This window comes from Callithrix jacchus, chromosome 2 (genome assembly GCF_049354715.1).
Source record: "Callithrix jacchus isolate 240 chromosome 2, calJac240_pri, whole genome shotgun sequence".
Taxonomy (NCBI): Eukaryota; Metazoa; Chordata; class Mammalia; order Primates; family Cebidae; genus Callithrix; species Callithrix jacchus.
Genome location: NC_133503.1, coordinates 113,836,246 through 113,854,847, shown reverse-complemented (window position 1 = coordinate 113,854,847; position 18,602 = coordinate 113,836,246). Strand labels below are relative to the sequence as shown.

Below are 18,602 nucleotides of genomic sequence, written 5' to 3'. Positions count from 1 at the left end.
CAGACAACCTCTACAAAGCCCACCCCCAGGTAAGTAAGGGGCTTATCCGACACTGCCCTGCAAACCCCAATCACAGCACCACCTACCACACTATGCTGACTTTCATGTTTTCCTCCCATGATAGTCCCTGGGCTTCTGAGGTCACAAGCCATACCTCATTCAGTGTGTAGCCCCCATGACTCGGGAATGCCTGGTGCTTGTGAGCTGTTTGTTGACATAAACTAATTAGAGTGTATTCTCTGGTGAGAGAATCTATTTCCTGCCATGATGGATCTAATTTAAAATGTACAACTGCAGGTATAACAGGCCCTTTGTAATGTTTACAAGGTTTCATTACTTGGGATAAAATGTGAAATGATTTCATGCCATGCTTTTTTCCCCTGGATAGGATAAAGATGGAAAGCCACTCCTGCCGAAAGAGTCTAAGGAACAGCTTCCAGTAAGCAAACCAGTTTTCTCTGAGGATATCTTTTCCTTTTGGCCCTGGTTGCAGTGGTGTTCATTGATACGTTTCCTGGTTCTTGCAGCCCATGAGTGAAGACTTCCTTCTGGATGCTTTGTCTGAGGACTTCTCTGGGCCACAAAATGCTTCATCTCTTGTAAGTCTGAAACTCTTGGTTTTCTTTCTTTAGTTTTAGGGTGGCAGGAATAAATGGAAACTGGTGACTTAGAATCAAACTTGGGAACTCAGGAGCAATCATAAAATTAATGGCCCTCAACCCACTGTAGCCATTAAAAGTGTGTTGCACCATGAAATGTTGTCCCAATGCTGTGGATGCTTTTAGCAGTATAACTATTACCAAGTACCAGTACCCCTGTGAAAAGAGAATTGAAATGTGAGTTTATCCAAAATTACTCCTCAGACAAGTTTACCTATTGATATTTCTACAATTTATCATTTCCCAAATTGCCTCCTAAGGGAACTTAGCTCCATGTGGAATATAGAGTCCCTCAAAGGGAACTCTGTTACTAGGAAAGTTTGGACGATGTTATGTAATGTTAAGCAGGTTTCTCTACTGTAGGATATTCATGGCTTTTCATATACAAATACATAGTGAATCTGATAGAGTTCCCAAACTTAATAACTGCAGAACCTTTCCTTGTGGGGTCTGGTTTATCTATTTACTGGGAACTCAGTTTTTGTTTTTGTTTTTTTGTGACAGAGTGTCACTCTGTCACCCAGGCTGGAGTGCAGTGGCACAATCTCAGCTCACTGCAATCTCTGCCTCCCAGGTTCAAGCAATTCTTCTGCTTCAGCCACCTGAGTAGCTGGGATTACAGTTGTGCACCACCACGCCCAGCTAATTTTTGTACTTTTATTCGAGATGGGTTTTCACCATGTTAGTCAGGCTGGTCTCAAACTCCTGATCTCATGATCTGCCCACCTCAGCCTCTCGAAGTGCTGGGATTACAGGCGTGAACCACTGTACCCAGCCAGGAACTCAGTTTTTAAACCACAGAATGTATTGTTGGCAGTCAGTTGGAAAAGAGATTAATGGTTTCTATGACAGTGGCATAGAAAATATATCAGTTGGAGAATAAACAGAATGACAACTGGAAGAAATAATGATTCTTTGGAATTGCTTGAAGTCTTTGCATTTGTTGAATGAAGCAATAAAGTCCCTCAAAGAAGGGCTTTCTAACCAGAGCATGTTCTTCTCTGTACCCCTGTAAAAGCACCATGCTGCTCAGACACCTCATCCCATGACCTTCCCCTCATCCTCTTCCATACAGACCACATCACAGGCAAAGCACTCCAGCCTTGATTTAGAAACCATGAGATACAGGGAAGAATACAATATGAGAAGTATCCCAGGACTGTGGAGAGTCATATCAATACACTGATGCAGAACATATGAACAAATTGTGGGGAACACGATCTCAATTCCCCTTCCTCCTGCTGTCGTTATTACAATAGTTAGGGTTTTTTTTCTTTTAGAAATTCAAAGATTTGGAAAAAGTAACAATGCATATATATGGCCCCCTCAAAGATACGTAGCAGTGAAATGGTGAGATGAAACAACCATTTTAAAAGAATGTCTTACTCTTAAAAAAGTAGCAAAGAAAAACATTAGTGTCAACAATATAGTTAAGGAAGTAGAAATAACTAAAAGAGAACCAAATAATCAAAATAGAATGTTATTTAGGGGAAAGTTCCTAGAACTTTGGGGGAAAAGTATCACATATGGCTCATAATTAATGTTCATATAGAAAAGAGTAACTCCCGTATATACCATGCTCTTTGATCATAATAAAATAGAACATAAATGCTATATAAAAAGAAAAACTTAAAAATATTCCCCCAATAATACTGAAATCACCTTGATAATAGACTATTTTAAAACATCAAAGATATTACACATAAAAATGTTTGAGAGGCAGCTGAAGCAGTGTTCATGTGATACATTTATTGTCATAAATGCCTTCATCAATAATGGAGATAGAGAAAAGGAGAAACCTAACGAACCAAATGTTTATTGAATTTTACACTTAAAATTTCTAAAAGTTATAATAAGGTAACCACCCAAAAGAAAGTAGCAATAAGCATACCAGGAAATGAAAATAGCAGCATGGAAGTTAACTGGCCAATAGTAGTCTCTTTTGAAATAATAAATACTTTATAAAATACGAGCAAAGGCAAAAGAAGAAAACAATCTTCCAAAAAATAAAATTAAATTTTAAGAGTAATACAATAATATATGAGATCAACTCAATTATTAATAGTTTAAAGCCAATAGTCAGCTAGTTTTTATGAATTTTTAACATTTACAAAACACTGGTAAATATATTAGAGAAAATAATCTTACTAACTAAATTTAACATAAATTTGAGAAAATGCAATAATCAGTACAAGACCACAACTAAATTATTAGGAAACACTACGTACAACAATTTTCTAAGATTAAACAAAAATATAAAACTACATAATTCACAAAAAAAAACTACATAAAAAAAGAAAAAAAAAGACTGAAGAAAAGATTGCATTGGTTCTCACTCTCCTTCTCCTGAAGGTTTAAAGATGCCTCCTTTAACTGTTGAACACTCAGTTCTTATGTGGAATAAATATGTCATGAAAAAGATGGGTCACATAGTTGCATCTCTGAGTAATTATGGTACTAATCTTAAAACCTGACAAATAGTGTCAGCTAAAGTTACTTAAACCTGTAGATGTAGAAATTACATACAACATAAATAAAACATAACAAATGTTTAAGAAACTACTTGCCATTATCATAAATATTGATTCAGTAACAGGAAAATTGTCAATATATTGTAGTGGTATATCAAATAGAAACAAATTATTATGTCCATGTAAAATATATTAAATTTTACATACATTCATATTATAAATAAAAACTTTTAAAAAGTAGACAATCCCTTAATGTGTTAAAGAGGCTTTAGTTTTTAGAATCAAATATTCAATATCATGCTGGAGGCATTTTCCTTAAAAGCAAAAACTGAAAAGTTTATTGTCATTTCCGTTTATTATCGTATGGACGAATCATTACCAACACATGAAAAAGAAATGACAAACATTAAAAGGGAACATTTGAATATATTTGCGGATAGCACTGCTTGTAGATAATACATTTGCAAGTAACATTATGCCATGTATATTAGTAACAAGAGATGAGAAAATGTAATTAATATGAAATCAGATTTATGTAAACTACAAAGGAGAAATGATTAGAAAAATAGCCAGGTGCAGTGGCTCACGCCTGTAATCCCAGCACTTTGGGAGGCCGAGGCGGGTGGATCATGAGGTCAGGAGATCGAGACCATCCTGGCCAACATGGGTAAACCCCATCTCTACTAAAATAAAAAAAATTAGCTGGGCATGGTGGCGCGTGCCTGTAGTCACAGCTACTTGAGGCTGAGGCAGGAGAACTGCTTGAACCCAGGAGGCAAGATGCATTGAGCCGAGATAGTGCCACTGCACTCCAGGCACTGCACTCTGCCTAGTGACAGAGCCAGACTGTCTCAAAAAAAAGTCAAATTCTGGCAAGCAAGACCATGGGAAAACAGGCATGCTTATTCATTGCTTTTCGCAGTATGAATTCCTAGCAACATTTGAGAGGTCAGTTTGGCAGAATATAGCCAGTACCATAAAAAGACCCACTTCTAGAACTTATTCAGAGCAGTTTTAAAAGAGCTGAAAACTTTGAATAACTTAAGCGTACAACAGGAAATGTGTAAACAAACGATAGAACTCTTAAGTTATTATATGATTGCACAGTATTTAGAATAATAAATATGAGAAGAAAATAGAAACAGGATATTGCATAAAATAATGTGATAGAGAAGAAAGAGAATTTAAATTGCTTTTAAAATTATATGTTATTGGCTGGGTGTGGTGGCTCATGCCTGTAATCTCAGCACTTTGGGAGGCCAAGGCAGGTAGATCACAAGGTCAGGAGTTCAAGACCAGCCTGGCCAAGATTGTGAAACACTATTTCTACTAAAAATACAAAAATTAGCTGGGCATGATGGCCGGCACCTGTAATCCCAGCTACTCAGGACACTGAGGCAGAGAATTGCTTCAACCCAGGAGGTGGAGTTTGCAGCGAGCTGAGATCGTGCCACTGCACTCCAGCCTCGTGACAGAGCAAGACTTCACCTCAAAAATAATAATAATTTTATGTTATTATGAATTTGTTTGGATCAAGAGAATAAACAGTCATTAAGCTATCTTTAAGAGCTATTGTTAAGTGATGGCATAATTTTTTATATAACATGTTACTAATAAAATGTTTTCAATAAAAGAAATTTGAAGATTCTAAACTTGCTGCTGCCATCTCTGAAGTGGTTTCCCAAACCCCAGCTTCAACAACCCACTCTGGAGCCCCACCCCGTGATACTTCGGTAAGCAGTACATCTTATTTGGGAGATAAATATTTGTTTTTGCAGTAGCCACAGCTAGAAAGAAAGTAGGGCACCTGTTTAAAGCAAATGAAAATAGGCGGAATTATTAGGAAGATCAGGCACCTTCTATTTCAGAAGAGCCGAAACTGATAATTTAGGGAGATGGCAGAGAGTAACTTTGAAATGATTAAATGAAAAAAATATATGTGAAAAATACTATACACGTAGTCAAGGACCTTAATACTATTGTCGCCTTATGAAAATGCAAAGTGTAATAAGGTGCATTGTGTCTATATTCAAATTACTAGATTTGAAAAGTTCTTTAGCTTTCCTGATAATTGATTTTCTCCTATACATTTTTCCTTATACATGCTGTAATTTACTACCCTATATTTAACCTCAGGTTTATTTTATGGAATTGTTGTGTTTGAGCTTCTCTAAACAAACAAAAATTTTACAAACATGTCATGGAATAGCACTGTTTTCTTCCCAATTCATACCAGTAAAAATTTGTCACTTTCATACTACCAGTGGAAGAACCTCAGCATCAATATTGTTTTAATTATTTACATGCTCTGAGGCATGGCTGTGGGACCAAAGCTTTTCCAGACTTCCTTGATTAATTACCTCTGTGCAATACCAAATTATACGTTATTGAGGAGACCACAGCACATCAAATTATAAAGGGATTGCCCTAAACCAGATCGCCATCTCCTTTGGTTGAGAAAAGTGCCTCATTTGCTAGATGGAGATGAAGTAGCTTTAGTGAAGTCAGCTATGCTTCCATTCCTTTTGATGTAGCATCAAAGCATATTTAGTGCTGTAGTCTGAGATTCTGATGGATTTTCCTCCTGTTGGATCAGCTTCAGGAACATCTGAAAATATCCAGAGGCACAAATGACAAAGCCCAGACCTGACCCCGGGCAGCTCTACCATTAGCAGCTATAATCCTAGGTTATAATAAACTACTTAAAACCAGTAAAATGCCGTGTGTGTGTGTGTGTGTGTGTGTGTGTGTGTGTGTGTGTAAACATACCTAGTCCCCATGCAAAAAAAAGGAAGAATCCTTAAATCTAGGCTGCTGTTTATACTTCAGTTCTTAATATTTGGGCCAGAGATTCTTCCCTGATGAAATAATAAATATTTGCAATCAAAAACTTTTTTGCCTTTAAGAAGTAGATTTTAAAATGACACTTCTCTCATCACATTTCCCATCAGAGTCTTGTTTTTAGTTAAGATTTTATTTGAAGATGTCACTAAAACAAGGTTATAAAGCTTTATTTAGATAAAAATATTGGGCAATCAGAGTCAAATAAGCCATGATAATTCACAGGAGTTTCCTTTGCTGAGATTATTAGATTGTCACTGGCAAAGTTACATACACAGAAAGCATTTGAAAACATATTTTCAGAGATCTGTGTAATAAAATCACTCCAACAGGAAAAACTGCTTCAGAGGAAATAGAAGATCATGGATGTAGCTAAGCGTGACAGGGAAAAGCTTTATCAGTCCCAAGACCTGAGTTCTATTCACTTTTTAACAATTTGTTTTCAAGCAACTGACTTAACTTCCCTGAACTTTTTACCTCCAAAAAAAGAGTTTTTTACCTCTTAGTTCACTGAGCTCCTGCTTGGATCATGTATATGAAAACACTTTGAAAATCAGCTGGAAAGTTCTATATAGTATTGGACAGAGTTCAGCATGCTGTCTTATACAGTGTAGATGTTAAACACATTTTTAATTGATTTCATTTAGAGGCGATGTGTTGAAAAATGTTTTGAAAAAAACTTCTTAGGATTTTGCTGTAATAATACTAATAATAATTTACCATTTGTTGGGTCCTAACATACAAGTACTATGTTAAATGCCTTTTCAATCATTTGCTTTTCTCAGCAATGTAGGAGTATAGGTACTACTATTATTCACATTTCACAGCCAAGGAAACTGAGGCTCAAAGGGGTTAAATAAGCTGCCTGAATAATACAGTAAATAAATGTTAGAGGAAATAAGCCACCTTAGTTACAACATTCATTGTTATTCCAGTGGCCACATTTTTTTTCCTCTAGAATACCAGCTTCCATTTCTGCAATTTAGCTTCCATGAACTTCCTGAAACTGAAAAGAGAGATTTCCCCACCAGTTTAGAAATTCTCAGAAGTCTTTCAGGCCACTCATCACCAGTGTGGCAAAGAAGCCCCTTCTACTCTCCTGACCCCAGATCGTCTCTGGGGTTTTGTGTTCTAGGAAGTATATAAGCTCCATGGCTTCCCATAAACTGCGGGTCATGCTGCACTTTATGAAATGCACCCTCAAGATCTTAGAGTCTTATAGTGGACCCACAAAACCAAAGAAACACTCACCCTCTATTGCAGAATCCTGCTCCTTAACCATCTGACAACATCAGTGGATATTGTTTTCATATCCAGTTTTCTAATGGTGTTTAATTTCTAAATGAAAGGCACACATGATTAGTTCATTTGCTTTTGGACCCTTTATATGACCTCCAGGCCACCCACTGGGTGTGTCTCTTGATGCTGCCACTAAGACCTCCTTAACCTGGTGGGACATTCGCCAAGAGATGGGCAGGGTGGATGGAAAGTGTTGGACCTCCAACTCCAATAGGTTGACAGATGCTGCTGCTCTTCTCCTGACTTTCCATTCCCAGCCTTCTCTTCTCTGACCCTGTCTACTCCCCTGCCCCACCCCCAGATGTCTTTTTCTTCTGAGGAACAGGTTGCCTCCTGAGAAGATGGGGTTTCTGGGCTAATTTGCCTCTGACATAGATTGGCTAACGAGTGACTAATTCAGTATTATTTACTTTTTAGCAGAGTGACAAAGACCTCAATGATGCCTTGGATAAACTCTCTGATAGTCTAGGACAAAGGCAGCCTGACCCAGATGAGAACAAACCAATGGAGGATAAAGTAAAGGTAAAAAAAATAATTCACTAATTGAAATTTTAGTCCTTGGGTCTTGACTCTATCATTGTCATAGGAATATTGATATGAACTTAACCTATATTTAAAAAATGAAATTATAATGATACAGAAAAATCAATCTGTACTCCACTGGAGGGGAAGGTCACTGAATCTGTGACAAAGAGACCAGCAGAGCCTCCTGAAGGAGATTCTGGGAGGTAGGTGTGGCTTATGCATGGCTTCCTCCCATGCAACACAGGCAGTCAGCACATCCATTCAAATTAGCTATTGTCCCAGGGTTGCTTATAAATAGGCAAAGTTGTAAATATGACCTCCTTAAATGGTAAGGTACAGTGGCCTGATTTTTTTTTTAGGAAAGTAAAACCATACAGGAAAAAAAGAAAAAGATATTTTATACCTTTGGGTTCTAATCTTCTAACATGGTTTCTGAGGATAATTATTTAATCATGTATTTCAATTTAAAATATAGCTAGAAAATTCACAGATGTGAATTGACATATAGAAGCATATGGGTTTATGTATTTTAGCCAACTAGCAGTCTGTTGAAGTCATCTATGTTGTTCTGTTGCTTAAAAAATAAAAACAGACCATATGTTTTGTCTCATAAAAGTATAACAAATACTGAATGCTACATTTGACAATGTATTTTCTAAATGAAACAGGAAATGAATATTAATTATATCTGCTCACTGTTTATATAGGAAAAAGCCAAAGCTGAACATAGAGACAAGCTTGGAGAAAGAGATGACACTATCCCACCTGAATACAGACATCTCCTGGATGATAATGGACAGGTAAACTGAGGCAAACTGCTAGATCGGATTTATGCTACAAAGATCTTTACATTCAAACCTCCCTTGAAATAAATAGTAGCTGCACTCTTTTACAATAGCATAAAAACTTATCATAACTCACTGCTTTTCATGTGTCATTGAAGCTGACCAGCAGGTACATATTTATTTGATCCAATATCATTGTACATGCATATGCTAGGCTCTGTGGTATAAACAGGGTTGAATACCGTTCAGTCATTTACTGATGCTTAAGATTGATCCAAGAAATGTGATTCTCTTTTTCAAGAAAAGCTATAAAAATGACTAAGGTGATAGGATTTCAAAGGAAGTAATCTCTGTTTAAGGAGAGCAGAAGAGGGGCTGGTGTTGGGATAATCAATAGTGAAATCAATAAGGCAACTGCAAGACCTGGGATCTCCCTTTCTTCTTCTACATCACCACCAGCACTATTGAAAGTGAATACAGGCAAAGCAATACTCTCAATCACAAATTCTGTTTCTCTACTAAAAAGTCCCTGGCCTTCTGTCTTCCACATGGTAGAGGCTAGTCTTTTGTAGGTCAACCAGGACTGTTTCATGCCTCTCTCTTATTTGGTTTCTACTTTTTAGTCAATTAGATAAAAAATTACCCTTTCCATGCCTGTTCATCAAATAAACAACAAGGAAGAGCACATTATACCCTTCTCTTTCTGTACTGATTCATTTTGGTGCGTAAGATGACTCCTGATTTAAATAGCACTGTCAGCCTCAGGGTGTCCCATTATAGGAACCAATTCTCCTTGCGTGCATTCAGTATTCCTCAAGACAGCAATTCCACATCCTACTAGAGCCCTTGCCACTTTGATAGTACCAACTCACCCTGCTTGCATCCTTTGGGAAATTTATTATTCAAGGCCCTTGCTTCTGACTATGGGAAAGATCCCTGATGACTTTCTAAGTGTAATAAGCTATAGTAAATAAGATATAAAAACACAGGTAATGTTTTATAACACTTACCATTATTATTATAATGATAATCCATAATGGCAGAAGGTTCACAAATAGCGTTTCTTTCACTTCCAGGACCAGACTCTTTCATACGTTTCTCCCAAGTCTATAGAAATGATTTTAAAGAATAGAAACTAAGCAAAGCTGGTGAATAAATAGTAGGGACCCAGGTTTATTAGTTATCGCAAGTCTACACTCCATTTTATCCAAGTCAAGTCACTGGATAATAGATTCTCTGAATACCGCCTAACCCTAAGTAAACCTTTACAAAGATCTATGCTTAACCAATAGTCTGCCTTATTTTTAAGGACAAACCAGTGAAGCCACCTACAAAGAAATCAGAGGAATCAAAGGTAAAGACCGTAGGAACATATTTCCATTACATTTTGTTTTATTCTAGCCATAGGGTTATTCAGCATTTTAAAAAACTAGAACATATTGAATGCCTACTCTGCGCCTGGTACTTTGTCAAAACATGCATATACATGTGTGTGTCTATTGTTTACCTCTCAGTCTTCACAAAAGTCCTTTAAGATAGAAAACTGACGCTCAGAGAATACTGTGTGTGCATTAAAGAATAGAGGAAAATAAAACCGTCAAGATTTTATTTTTCTCTCTCCTTTACAGTACATTATTGTTAGTAAAGAATGTCAGCAAATTTTTTTCTTACAGAAACATCTTTTATTTGTAAGTGATGTGGGAAAATACACCATATTGCATTTTGCTTCTTCACTGATGGTTATTTCTACTCATCTCAGAAGTCTGCAGATGACCAAGACCCCATTGATGCTCTCTCAGGAGATCTGGACAGCTGTCCCTCCACTACAGAAACCTCACAGAACACAGCAAAGGTACTGTGCTTTTTCACATAGACTTTCTTTGAAATGTATGTGTGCGTATGTGTACATATATATAATTTTTATTTATTGATTGGTCTGTCCTGTAACAGGGTCTTACTCTGTAGCCCAGACTGGAGTGCAGTGGTTATAATCTCAGCTCACTGCAGTCTCTGCTTCCCAGGCTCATGCAATCCTCCCACCTCAGCTTCCTGAGTAGCTGGGACTACAGGCGTGCACCACCATGCCCAGCTAATTTTTGTATCTTTTGTAGAGATAGGGTTTCACCATGTTGCCAGGCTGGTCTCAAGCTCCTGGGCTCAAGTGATCCGCCAACCTCTGCCTCCCAAAGTGCTGGGATTACAGGCTTGAGCCACTGCACCTGGCCCTTATCATTTTTCAACTGTAGAATGAATCAAACGATGCCATAGAAAACCTTAAAATGAAAAGAAAAAATATCTATAATTCCACTGCCCCCACCAAACACTATTCTTTTATGGATTTCCTTTTTTTCCATATGTATGTTTTATATAATTACAGTCCACTTATGAAACATTGTGTAACATTATTTCTTAAATGTTACTTTGTAATTTCCATAGCCACCATTTTTTATCTTCACACTATTTGGTTGTGCAACAATAATGCTACGTCTGTATTCGTTTAAAGTGAGAGCAGGCCCTAACTACAGCAGGCATTCTCATGCTCTTTTGCTCTCTGGAACTTCCTCCCCTTTTCTGTCTGCTCAGCACAACTAGCGACTCTTCATTCCTCAGTGCACAGCTCAAGCACCAGCTCCTTAAGGGAAGACTTGCTCTCTGGTTACCTGTCTGTGCTTGTGTATCACACCTCTGAGCTGTGCATTTTATACATTAGTGATGTGTCTTTTACCTTAGTGCTTCTCAGACAGCAAAATGCCTGGCACTTAGCAGGTGCTCAAAACGTGATTAAAAGTGAATGAGAAATGACTGTGTAATTAAACAAGTGTGGGGCATTTTCCCTCAAGCTATACCCTCTTGTAAACCAAATAGAAGGAAAAGTGAAATGAATACCTCCTGTTGTTTTCGGAAGAGTTAATTCTGTAGATCTCAGCTTGCTGTTGCTTTGGCTGTTGGAAGGCACTGCTCTTGATCACTGAATTGTCAGTCCTTCCATATTGGTAGTTTAATTTCTAGACCACCTTAGCATCCTATCTGTCACCCCTGGTAACTTGTAATTAATGCCCTTTTGGTGAATGGACTTTATTTTCATGTAACTTACTCCAGCTTTCTCTGGTTGTTTCCATTGTTAAATTTCTCCACCATAACACTGAAAACAGGGTTGTTTTTTCCCTTTTGGCACACAAAAGCCAGACCTGATAGAGACAAACTCTATTTTGTTTTCTAAATTATATTGTGTATATTTCAGGTTTAAAACATGGTATTTTGGGATGAAATACCAGTATTTACTAGAAATAGTAAAATGGTTACTGTAGGGAAGCAGATGTACATATCTATAACCTCACACACTTACTTTCTATGACAAAAGCAGGTAAAGTTTACTTATTTAACAAAAATCCCTAACACAATTTTATCCTTAGTCCTCTTGTTGCTTTTCTCTACACCCTTGCCAGCATTTATCATCTCATTCACAAGTTCTGTTTTGATTAGCAAAATAAGGTCTGGGTGAATAATGCACCACGAGAATTGGCAGAGCATCAGTGTGACCCACATTTCTCTCCTTATTTCTATCCTGTTTCCTTCCTGCTTTAAACAATTCTCTGACACTCACCATTGTTCAAAAAATCATGACAAAAACATGCAGAGCCTTCCATTATTTAATTAAATTGGAGAATAGTCTGGATTAATTTAACTGCAGCCTAGCTAATTGCTATATGGATTGATGATAGCCATAGCCTCATTACATTTCCTTTGCTTTAGGATAAGCGCAAGAAGACTGCTTCCAGCTCCAAAGCATCTAAGAATGGAGGTAAAGCGAAGGATTCAGCAAAGGTAAATGGAGCAGTAAATATACTACAAATTAGTTTAGCAGTTTCACAGAGTGGGGTTTATCACTTCAGTCATTTAGTTTCTTACTGGAATCTATTTAGAATAAAGGATTTCTTAAAGTACTCTCTATCCCATAGTATGTCTTGTTAAAGTAATTGACTTTGTATAGATATATTTTTTTTTAAAGTAACAGGTGCTTTAAAATTCTAAATGAATGTTCTTGACACAACTCAATTTGCCTGTGTTTCCTGCCCTAATTAAAATACTACCAGAGTATGTGATGTATATAGATTTTAGAACATGGAAGTTGGAAACTTCCTATTATTAAAACTACTCAAGCTGTGATCAGAAATGAAAATTGGATTAGACAACTTCTACGTCCCTTCTAATTCCAAGAACATGTAATTCAAATGATTACTACTATGATCCCCTGGCTATAATGAGGAGTGACTCCAGTTACATCAATGCTTTTAAAACAATATATTAAAATCTTCCTATAATAGATTCCCTTAAGGGACATAAGAAACAGCATTAATAATTAAAAGTTATGCCATTATATCTCAGAATAAATACTTACTCGCCAATTATTTAATTTCAGTTGTACAAAGTACTTGATCAGCCCTTTAACAAATAATAGAAAGCATAATAACTCTATATGATGAGTGGATTTGCTGGACAGCTGTGACCTTATGTACAGGAAAAGGATCACCATAGAATGAAACATTGCCGATCAAGAATACCTATGCATATTTTATAACCTACTGTAGCCTTAAAAAAAAATAAAGCCAGGAGCCATAAATTTAGGATCAGCATCACTTAACATTATTTTTAGCTTATAAACTTAGGGAGGAAGAACTCACAATGTTTTAGACAAATGAAGAAGAGAAACTGAAAGGACCATCTTATTTTTCCCCACTGACTGCTATATTTTGTCCCCTAATTCTGAAAAGGCCATCTTATCATAATACAGAAAGAAAAGAACTCATGGATGGTTTTGCTTTCCCTTTTAGACAACAGAGGAAGCTTCCAAGCCAAAAGATGATGAAAAACATACAAGTTAAGGTTTAAACTGTCTGGTAAGTTGGGTGTTTATTGTAAATGAAGACAACTGTACCTTCTACCAGTTTCTGTGTTATGGATAAGAAAAATGAAGTCCACCTCGAGTAATTCATGTTCTCTTTATACTATTGGCATGAAATGCATACTGCAAGATCTGCAGAGTAATCAGTCATTCTCCAAAACCGCTAAATGGGATGAGTGTGCTACTGAAATGTTTAAAAATTTTAACCTTATAATTAAAAGCTTTTTAAAATATTAGGCCAGGCACTTAAAGAAAATGACCATCTGAGGCTAGTTGAATCTTTGAAATCCAAATGCTTATTACTGCAGATTATTGTGGCAAAGGAAAATTAGCATGTTACAACTTAGTGAAATGTCCTTAAGATATTGATATTCCCCAAAATACCAATACATGGTGGGGTGGGGAGAAGCTCTTTAGAGTCTGGTGAAAATTACAGGGTTTTGGGAACAAGGACAAAGGAAAAGATTAGCCACTTTTATTTGTATTTATTTTAGAAAGTAAAGTACTGTGTTTGATTATAATTTATGGTAACTGAAGAAATTGAACAGATGAAGGAATTTTTGAGACCTTCGGAGCTTGGCCCTTATCTTAATCTTCAGAAAGGGGAGGACGTACTGTAAGCCTTAAAAGCATACAAGCACTTACTGACCAAAGCCTAAAAGAAATCAAAACGTAGGTTAAATTGGGTTCAGCTCTCTCACCATGATCAATTTTTCACATAAAGAAGGAGCTATATTAATTAGAACTGCTCTAACAGTTTTCCTGAAATTAAAAAAATTCTCTTAATAATCCACTTTCATGTTGACTTACAGGAAATTCCTTATCTATTATACAATGCTGCTGCTAAGTGGTATATTTACTATGCTTCTAACAAGGAAATTACATACTAAATGATTCACTTCATTTTTTATTTGAAATTTTCAAGGTATCTGCATATAAAATCTTCAGCTGGTGGATGGTGACTTTTGAAGAACAGAAGGCTTTGGCAACAGAAAACAATTGTTCTGGGTAATTTGCTGAGTCTTTGAACATCCTAAATATTGGTTTGTTAATCTTTTCCAGAAAGAAAATGAATTTGACTGGTTCACCTGTGTTATTGTACTGAGTACTGATAAACTTTGAATTTTTTTAATTGCCTTCAATTGGGAGAGAAAGAAAGCTTTATATTTGTAAGAAATATATTTGATAAAGTTTCTTAAAGCAACACCAAAAAAAAAAAAAGCTAAGCAAACTTTTGCACATTCTACACACAGTGCCTGTAAGTCTCATTTGTATTTTCAGTTTGCACTTAAATTTTTTTGTTAGTGTTTGGAAAACAAAGCTTTAAATATTCTTCGGTGTTCTGATTTCTTTTTACCCCCTTTCTTCTTGGGCTTTTGAACTGTATTTGATGTTGCTTTGGGATTATGTTTATAAAACATAAGATATTGTATATTGGCACATATCTCCTCTTGGGCTGCTAATAATAAATTAATAATAGGTAACCTGGACAATCCAGGGAGCACCAAACCCCTTTTCAGCTTGAACTCTTCTTTGCCAGGTGTGAGGACTCTGTACCTTACAGTCAGCACAAAACACACTGAGACTTGAATCAAGTCAGCAACAGAGCAGAATAAAGGTTAGATAAGTCCCTGTGTAGCAAGTTCTGAGCATAAGAAATAAAATCTAATTCTTAGGGTACTCATTTGATTTGAACTTGGTGGTTTACGGTGTTAGTAAACTGTGCTTTCTATTATCTATACAGAAAACTCACGTAGCAACTGTGTGCTTAGAGCTATTGCCACATTAGTCCTTGCACTGTATCGCATCTGGCTTTACGGAACTTAAGTTTACCTATACAAAAAGAAACTTCTGCTTTAAAAAAATTATATATATATGAAATTTTAAATCTGCTTTTCTCCCACAGCAATTTAAGAAATAGGCTCTGATGTCCTAGAACTTTGAATGGTTTCTGAATGAAAAGCTCCTGAACATTGCACTGATATCATTGATTAGAATTTTGGTATTTTATTTCATCTTTATTTCCCAGTAGTGAATGCAAGAAAAGATGTCAGGTACATAACACAAAACAGATTGGGAATTTCTTGTTTCCAAAGGGCATGGCATTCCTTAGCATCAGATTGCAGCTTTTGTTATAGCTTAGCTGACTTGTGGTAGCAGAGCAAGCAAAAACAATAACATAGCTTAGGAATGGGCACCACATCTTGTTAACCTCCCCCACAAATACTCCCTGAAAGTCACGCTCATACCTATGGGATTTCACACTCCACCAGCTTAAAATGCTATGTCTCTGCCCATCAGAATTAGTCACTATTCTATTTTTAAGGCAACAACAAGAAAATAAAAAATACTTTTCCTGAGGGATTTCTAACTTTGTATCTAATCCTCCCATTTGGGCAGTATAGGGGTTTGCTTTTTTGTTGTCGTTAAAAAAGACCTCGAAACCTTTGACACTGACAGATGAGTTTGCAAGGTATAGCTGCATTATGACTAATTTCCATGTGGATCTAGAAGTATTTTTAAATGGGATACCAAAATCTAGAAGTTTAAAGATGCCTATTATAGTAAACATTTATTTAAGGTACTCTGAATATGCCTTCTTTTTAATGAGAAATATCAAGACTTGTGTGTTTGTTAATAACTAACTGGAGTAAGCTACAGGATCTAAAGCAGCCCTTTTTACAATCAGTTAGGAGAAAATAATTGCAAATATCCACTTAGAGGCAAAGAACAATTTTTATTACCAAAAAGGTTTCTGCACATTGTTGTGGCAATATTGTATCTGTTTAGAAAATGAGCTTTTCCAAAAGCAAATGAAGTTCCTCAGGTGACCAGAACTGAAAATCAGTATTTCCATGTTTCATTAATCAAGACATAAAATACAATTAAAGCAAAATAGTTTACATTAAAATCTTGGTTGTGTATTTTTTTAAGGGAAATAGCATGGGGTAGAATTTACCAGTAATTTCTGTTTTTATTAAACTATTCACCACAACAAATATGTATAAAAATTCCAATTCCATTTTTATACCTATTTGTTGTGGTGAATGGTTTAATAAATTGGAGATTGATGTCCAGAAGTCACTCTGTTCCATCGTGTATTAGAGGAACACATTTTGACATTTTTCATATCAATCATACTCCTTTGTCTTGAAATTTTTGACCTTTGAAAAGTTCAGTTTGAACTCTTCTTTGCCAGGTGTGAAGACTTCCGCACCTTATAGTTAGCGCGAAATACACTGTGACGTTAATCCAGTCAGCGACAAAGCACAATGCAGGTTAGATAAGTCCCTGTGTAGCAAGTTTCGAGAATAAGAAGCAAAATCTAATTCTTAGGGCATTGTCTGACTTGAACTCCGTTGGTTTACCATATTAGTAAACTGTGCTTTCTATTATCTTACATAAAACCCGAGCAGCAACTGTTTGTAAAGTCTTCACAAAAGACTTCAAAGCCAAAGAGTGTCCTCAGGCTAATAGGAACAAATATTTTGTTTCACAATGTAGTATCATTTATTGGTGACTCTGTGATAATTTACTGTCAGTAAATGCCAATAACTAGTTACTTAGAAATTGTGAACTAGGCCAAATAAGAAGCAGAGAGAGAGGAAAATCACCTCCCTAAAAGGATTTTCCTACAGGCTTGAATATGCTCTGCCTTTTCAGAAGAGATACTACATCAGTCAGGGGAATAGATGACACCCAGAATTATGAGGAACGTTCTATAAAAATATTTTTTACTAAGTTTGCCAGCACTAGTCCCGCCAGGACTAGTAAAAGCCAGGCTCCCAGTGAGGCCCCTAATCCTGAAGGGATGAGGAGGGAGCAGTTGCCAAAATCCAGAGGTGGAGAAGGCTGTGTGGAAATGAGGGTCCCGTCTCAGGAGTAAAGACCCTCAGGGGAGGCCAGCCCAAGGCATCCGTAGGGGAATCAGCGAGGAGCACCTCTACCTACTCCCTCCCCCAACCCCAGCCCCAGCTCTCCGACTCCCCATTGACCAACATCCAAAGGGCAAGAAAGCTTGATGACTTGGCCTCCTGGGCATGGAGCAAGGAAGAGAAGGGTGGGCAGGGGGTCTGGCAGGGTCCATGGGGAGAGCTTTAACCCAGCCATCATCTGGCTTAGTCTCGGATCCAGGTGTTCATTGTTCAGTAGTCGACTATTCAGAGTCTTTCGAGGAGACTGATGAAAGTTTATGAGTGACAAGCATGGGGCACAGGGTTTTGGACACTGAGAGGTTTAAACATAAAATATAAAATGAGAAGAATATGGTACTTATTTCTCTGTGGCAGGGAACTCACCACTTGGGTTTACATTGCAGGGCAACACCTGTGATGAATGAAACACATGGTAGCGATAGCCCATTCATGAAAAACTAACAGCCAATCTTTTCACAGAAATAGTCAAAAAATGAGTAGGGGGGAGCCAAAACAGCCATCTCTAGTTTGAAAATACACTCAACAAAATGTTGGTGATTAAAGATAGCAGGAATCTGGCAGGGGAGAATTGTTGGTTTTGGGTTTTTTTTTTTTTTTTCTGAGATGGAGTCTTGCTCTGTTGCCCAGGCTAGAGTGCAGTGGGGCAACCTCAGCTCACTGTAACCTCCACCTCCAGGGTTCAAGCAATTCTCTGCTTCAGCCTCCTCAGTAGCTGTGATTACAGGCACCCACCACCACGCCTGGCTAATTTTTGTATTTTTAGTAGAGACAGGGCTTTAGCATCTTGGCTAATTTTTGTATTTTTAGTAGAGACAGGATTTTACCATCTTGGCTAATTTTTGTATTTTTAGGAGAGAAAGGGGTTTTACCATCTTGGCCAGGCTGGTCTTGAACTCCTGACTTTGTGATCCACCCACCTTGGCCTCCCAAAGTACTGACATTACAGGCATGAACCACTGCACCTGGCCAAAGGAGGAATTCTTACAGAAATTCTAGCTTTTCACTCTGCAGCCATACTCTGATTTTATCAAAATTCTTATCCATCCAACGGATATTTTCTTCAATGGTTTCAATTGTCTGTTGGACACAACGGAGCTGAGAACCGTTTTCTTTCAAAGAGCTGAAGAATCCTTTTACCTTGTGAGGAAAAAGTGGGTTTTAAAAATTAATTTTATTACATTAAC

At 37.0% G+C, this 18,602-nt stretch overlaps 2 protein-coding genes and 1 long non-coding RNA gene across 54 annotated transcripts in view; 1 reads left to right on the top strand and 2 right to left on the bottom strand.

Annotated features, from left to right (window-relative positions):
- Window positions 1-16,394, top strand: part of CAST (calpastatin) — a 115,586-nt gene extending 99,192 nt beyond the window's left edge. For 31 of the 50 annotated variants that reach the window (XM_078365127.1, XM_078365129.1, XM_035291175.3 and 28 more), the window contains 10 exons: window positions 389-439; window positions 528-599; window positions 4,765-4,863; window positions 7,688-7,792; window positions 8,503-8,595; window positions 9,890-9,934; window positions 10,340-10,432; window positions 12,334-12,405; window positions 13,413-13,478; window positions 14,409-16,394. In XM_078365127.1, the coding sequence (XP_078221253.1) occupies window positions 389-439; window positions 528-599; window positions 4,765-4,863; window positions 7,688-7,792; window positions 8,503-8,595; window positions 9,890-9,934; window positions 10,340-10,432; window positions 12,334-12,405; window positions 13,413-13,463 (681 nt within the window). In that variant the 3' untranslated portion in view covers window positions 13,464-13,478; window positions 14,409-16,394. The remainder of the gene's footprint in view (window positions 1-388; window positions 440-527; window positions 600-4,764; window positions 4,864-7,687; window positions 7,793-8,502; window positions 8,596-9,889; window positions 9,935-10,339; window positions 10,433-12,333; window positions 12,406-13,412; window positions 13,479-14,408) is intronic. The other 19 variants (XM_078365130.1, XM_078365135.1, XM_035291178.3 and 16 more) reach the window with 1 other exon arrangement.
- On the bottom strand, window positions 2,390-9,729 carry LOC144581418 (uncharacterized). Its single transcript, XR_013532209.1, has 3 exons — window positions 9,591-9,729; window positions 7,223-7,309; window positions 2,390-5,738 (listed from the first exon to the last, which is right to left on the bottom strand). It is a non-coding gene; the product is annotated as an uncharacterized LOC144581418 (long non-coding RNA).
- Window positions 16,201-18,602, bottom strand: part of ERAP1 (endoplasmic reticulum aminopeptidase 1) — a 38,207-nt gene continuing 35,805 nt past the window's right edge. For all 3 annotated transcript variants that reach the window (XM_008991779.5, XM_035291174.3, XM_035291173.3), the window contains exon 19: window positions 16,201-18,555. In XM_008991779.5, the coding sequence (XP_008990027.2) occupies window positions 18,400-18,555 (156 nt within the window). In that variant the 3' untranslated portion in view covers window positions 16,201-18,399. The remainder of the gene's footprint in view (window positions 18,556-18,602) is intronic.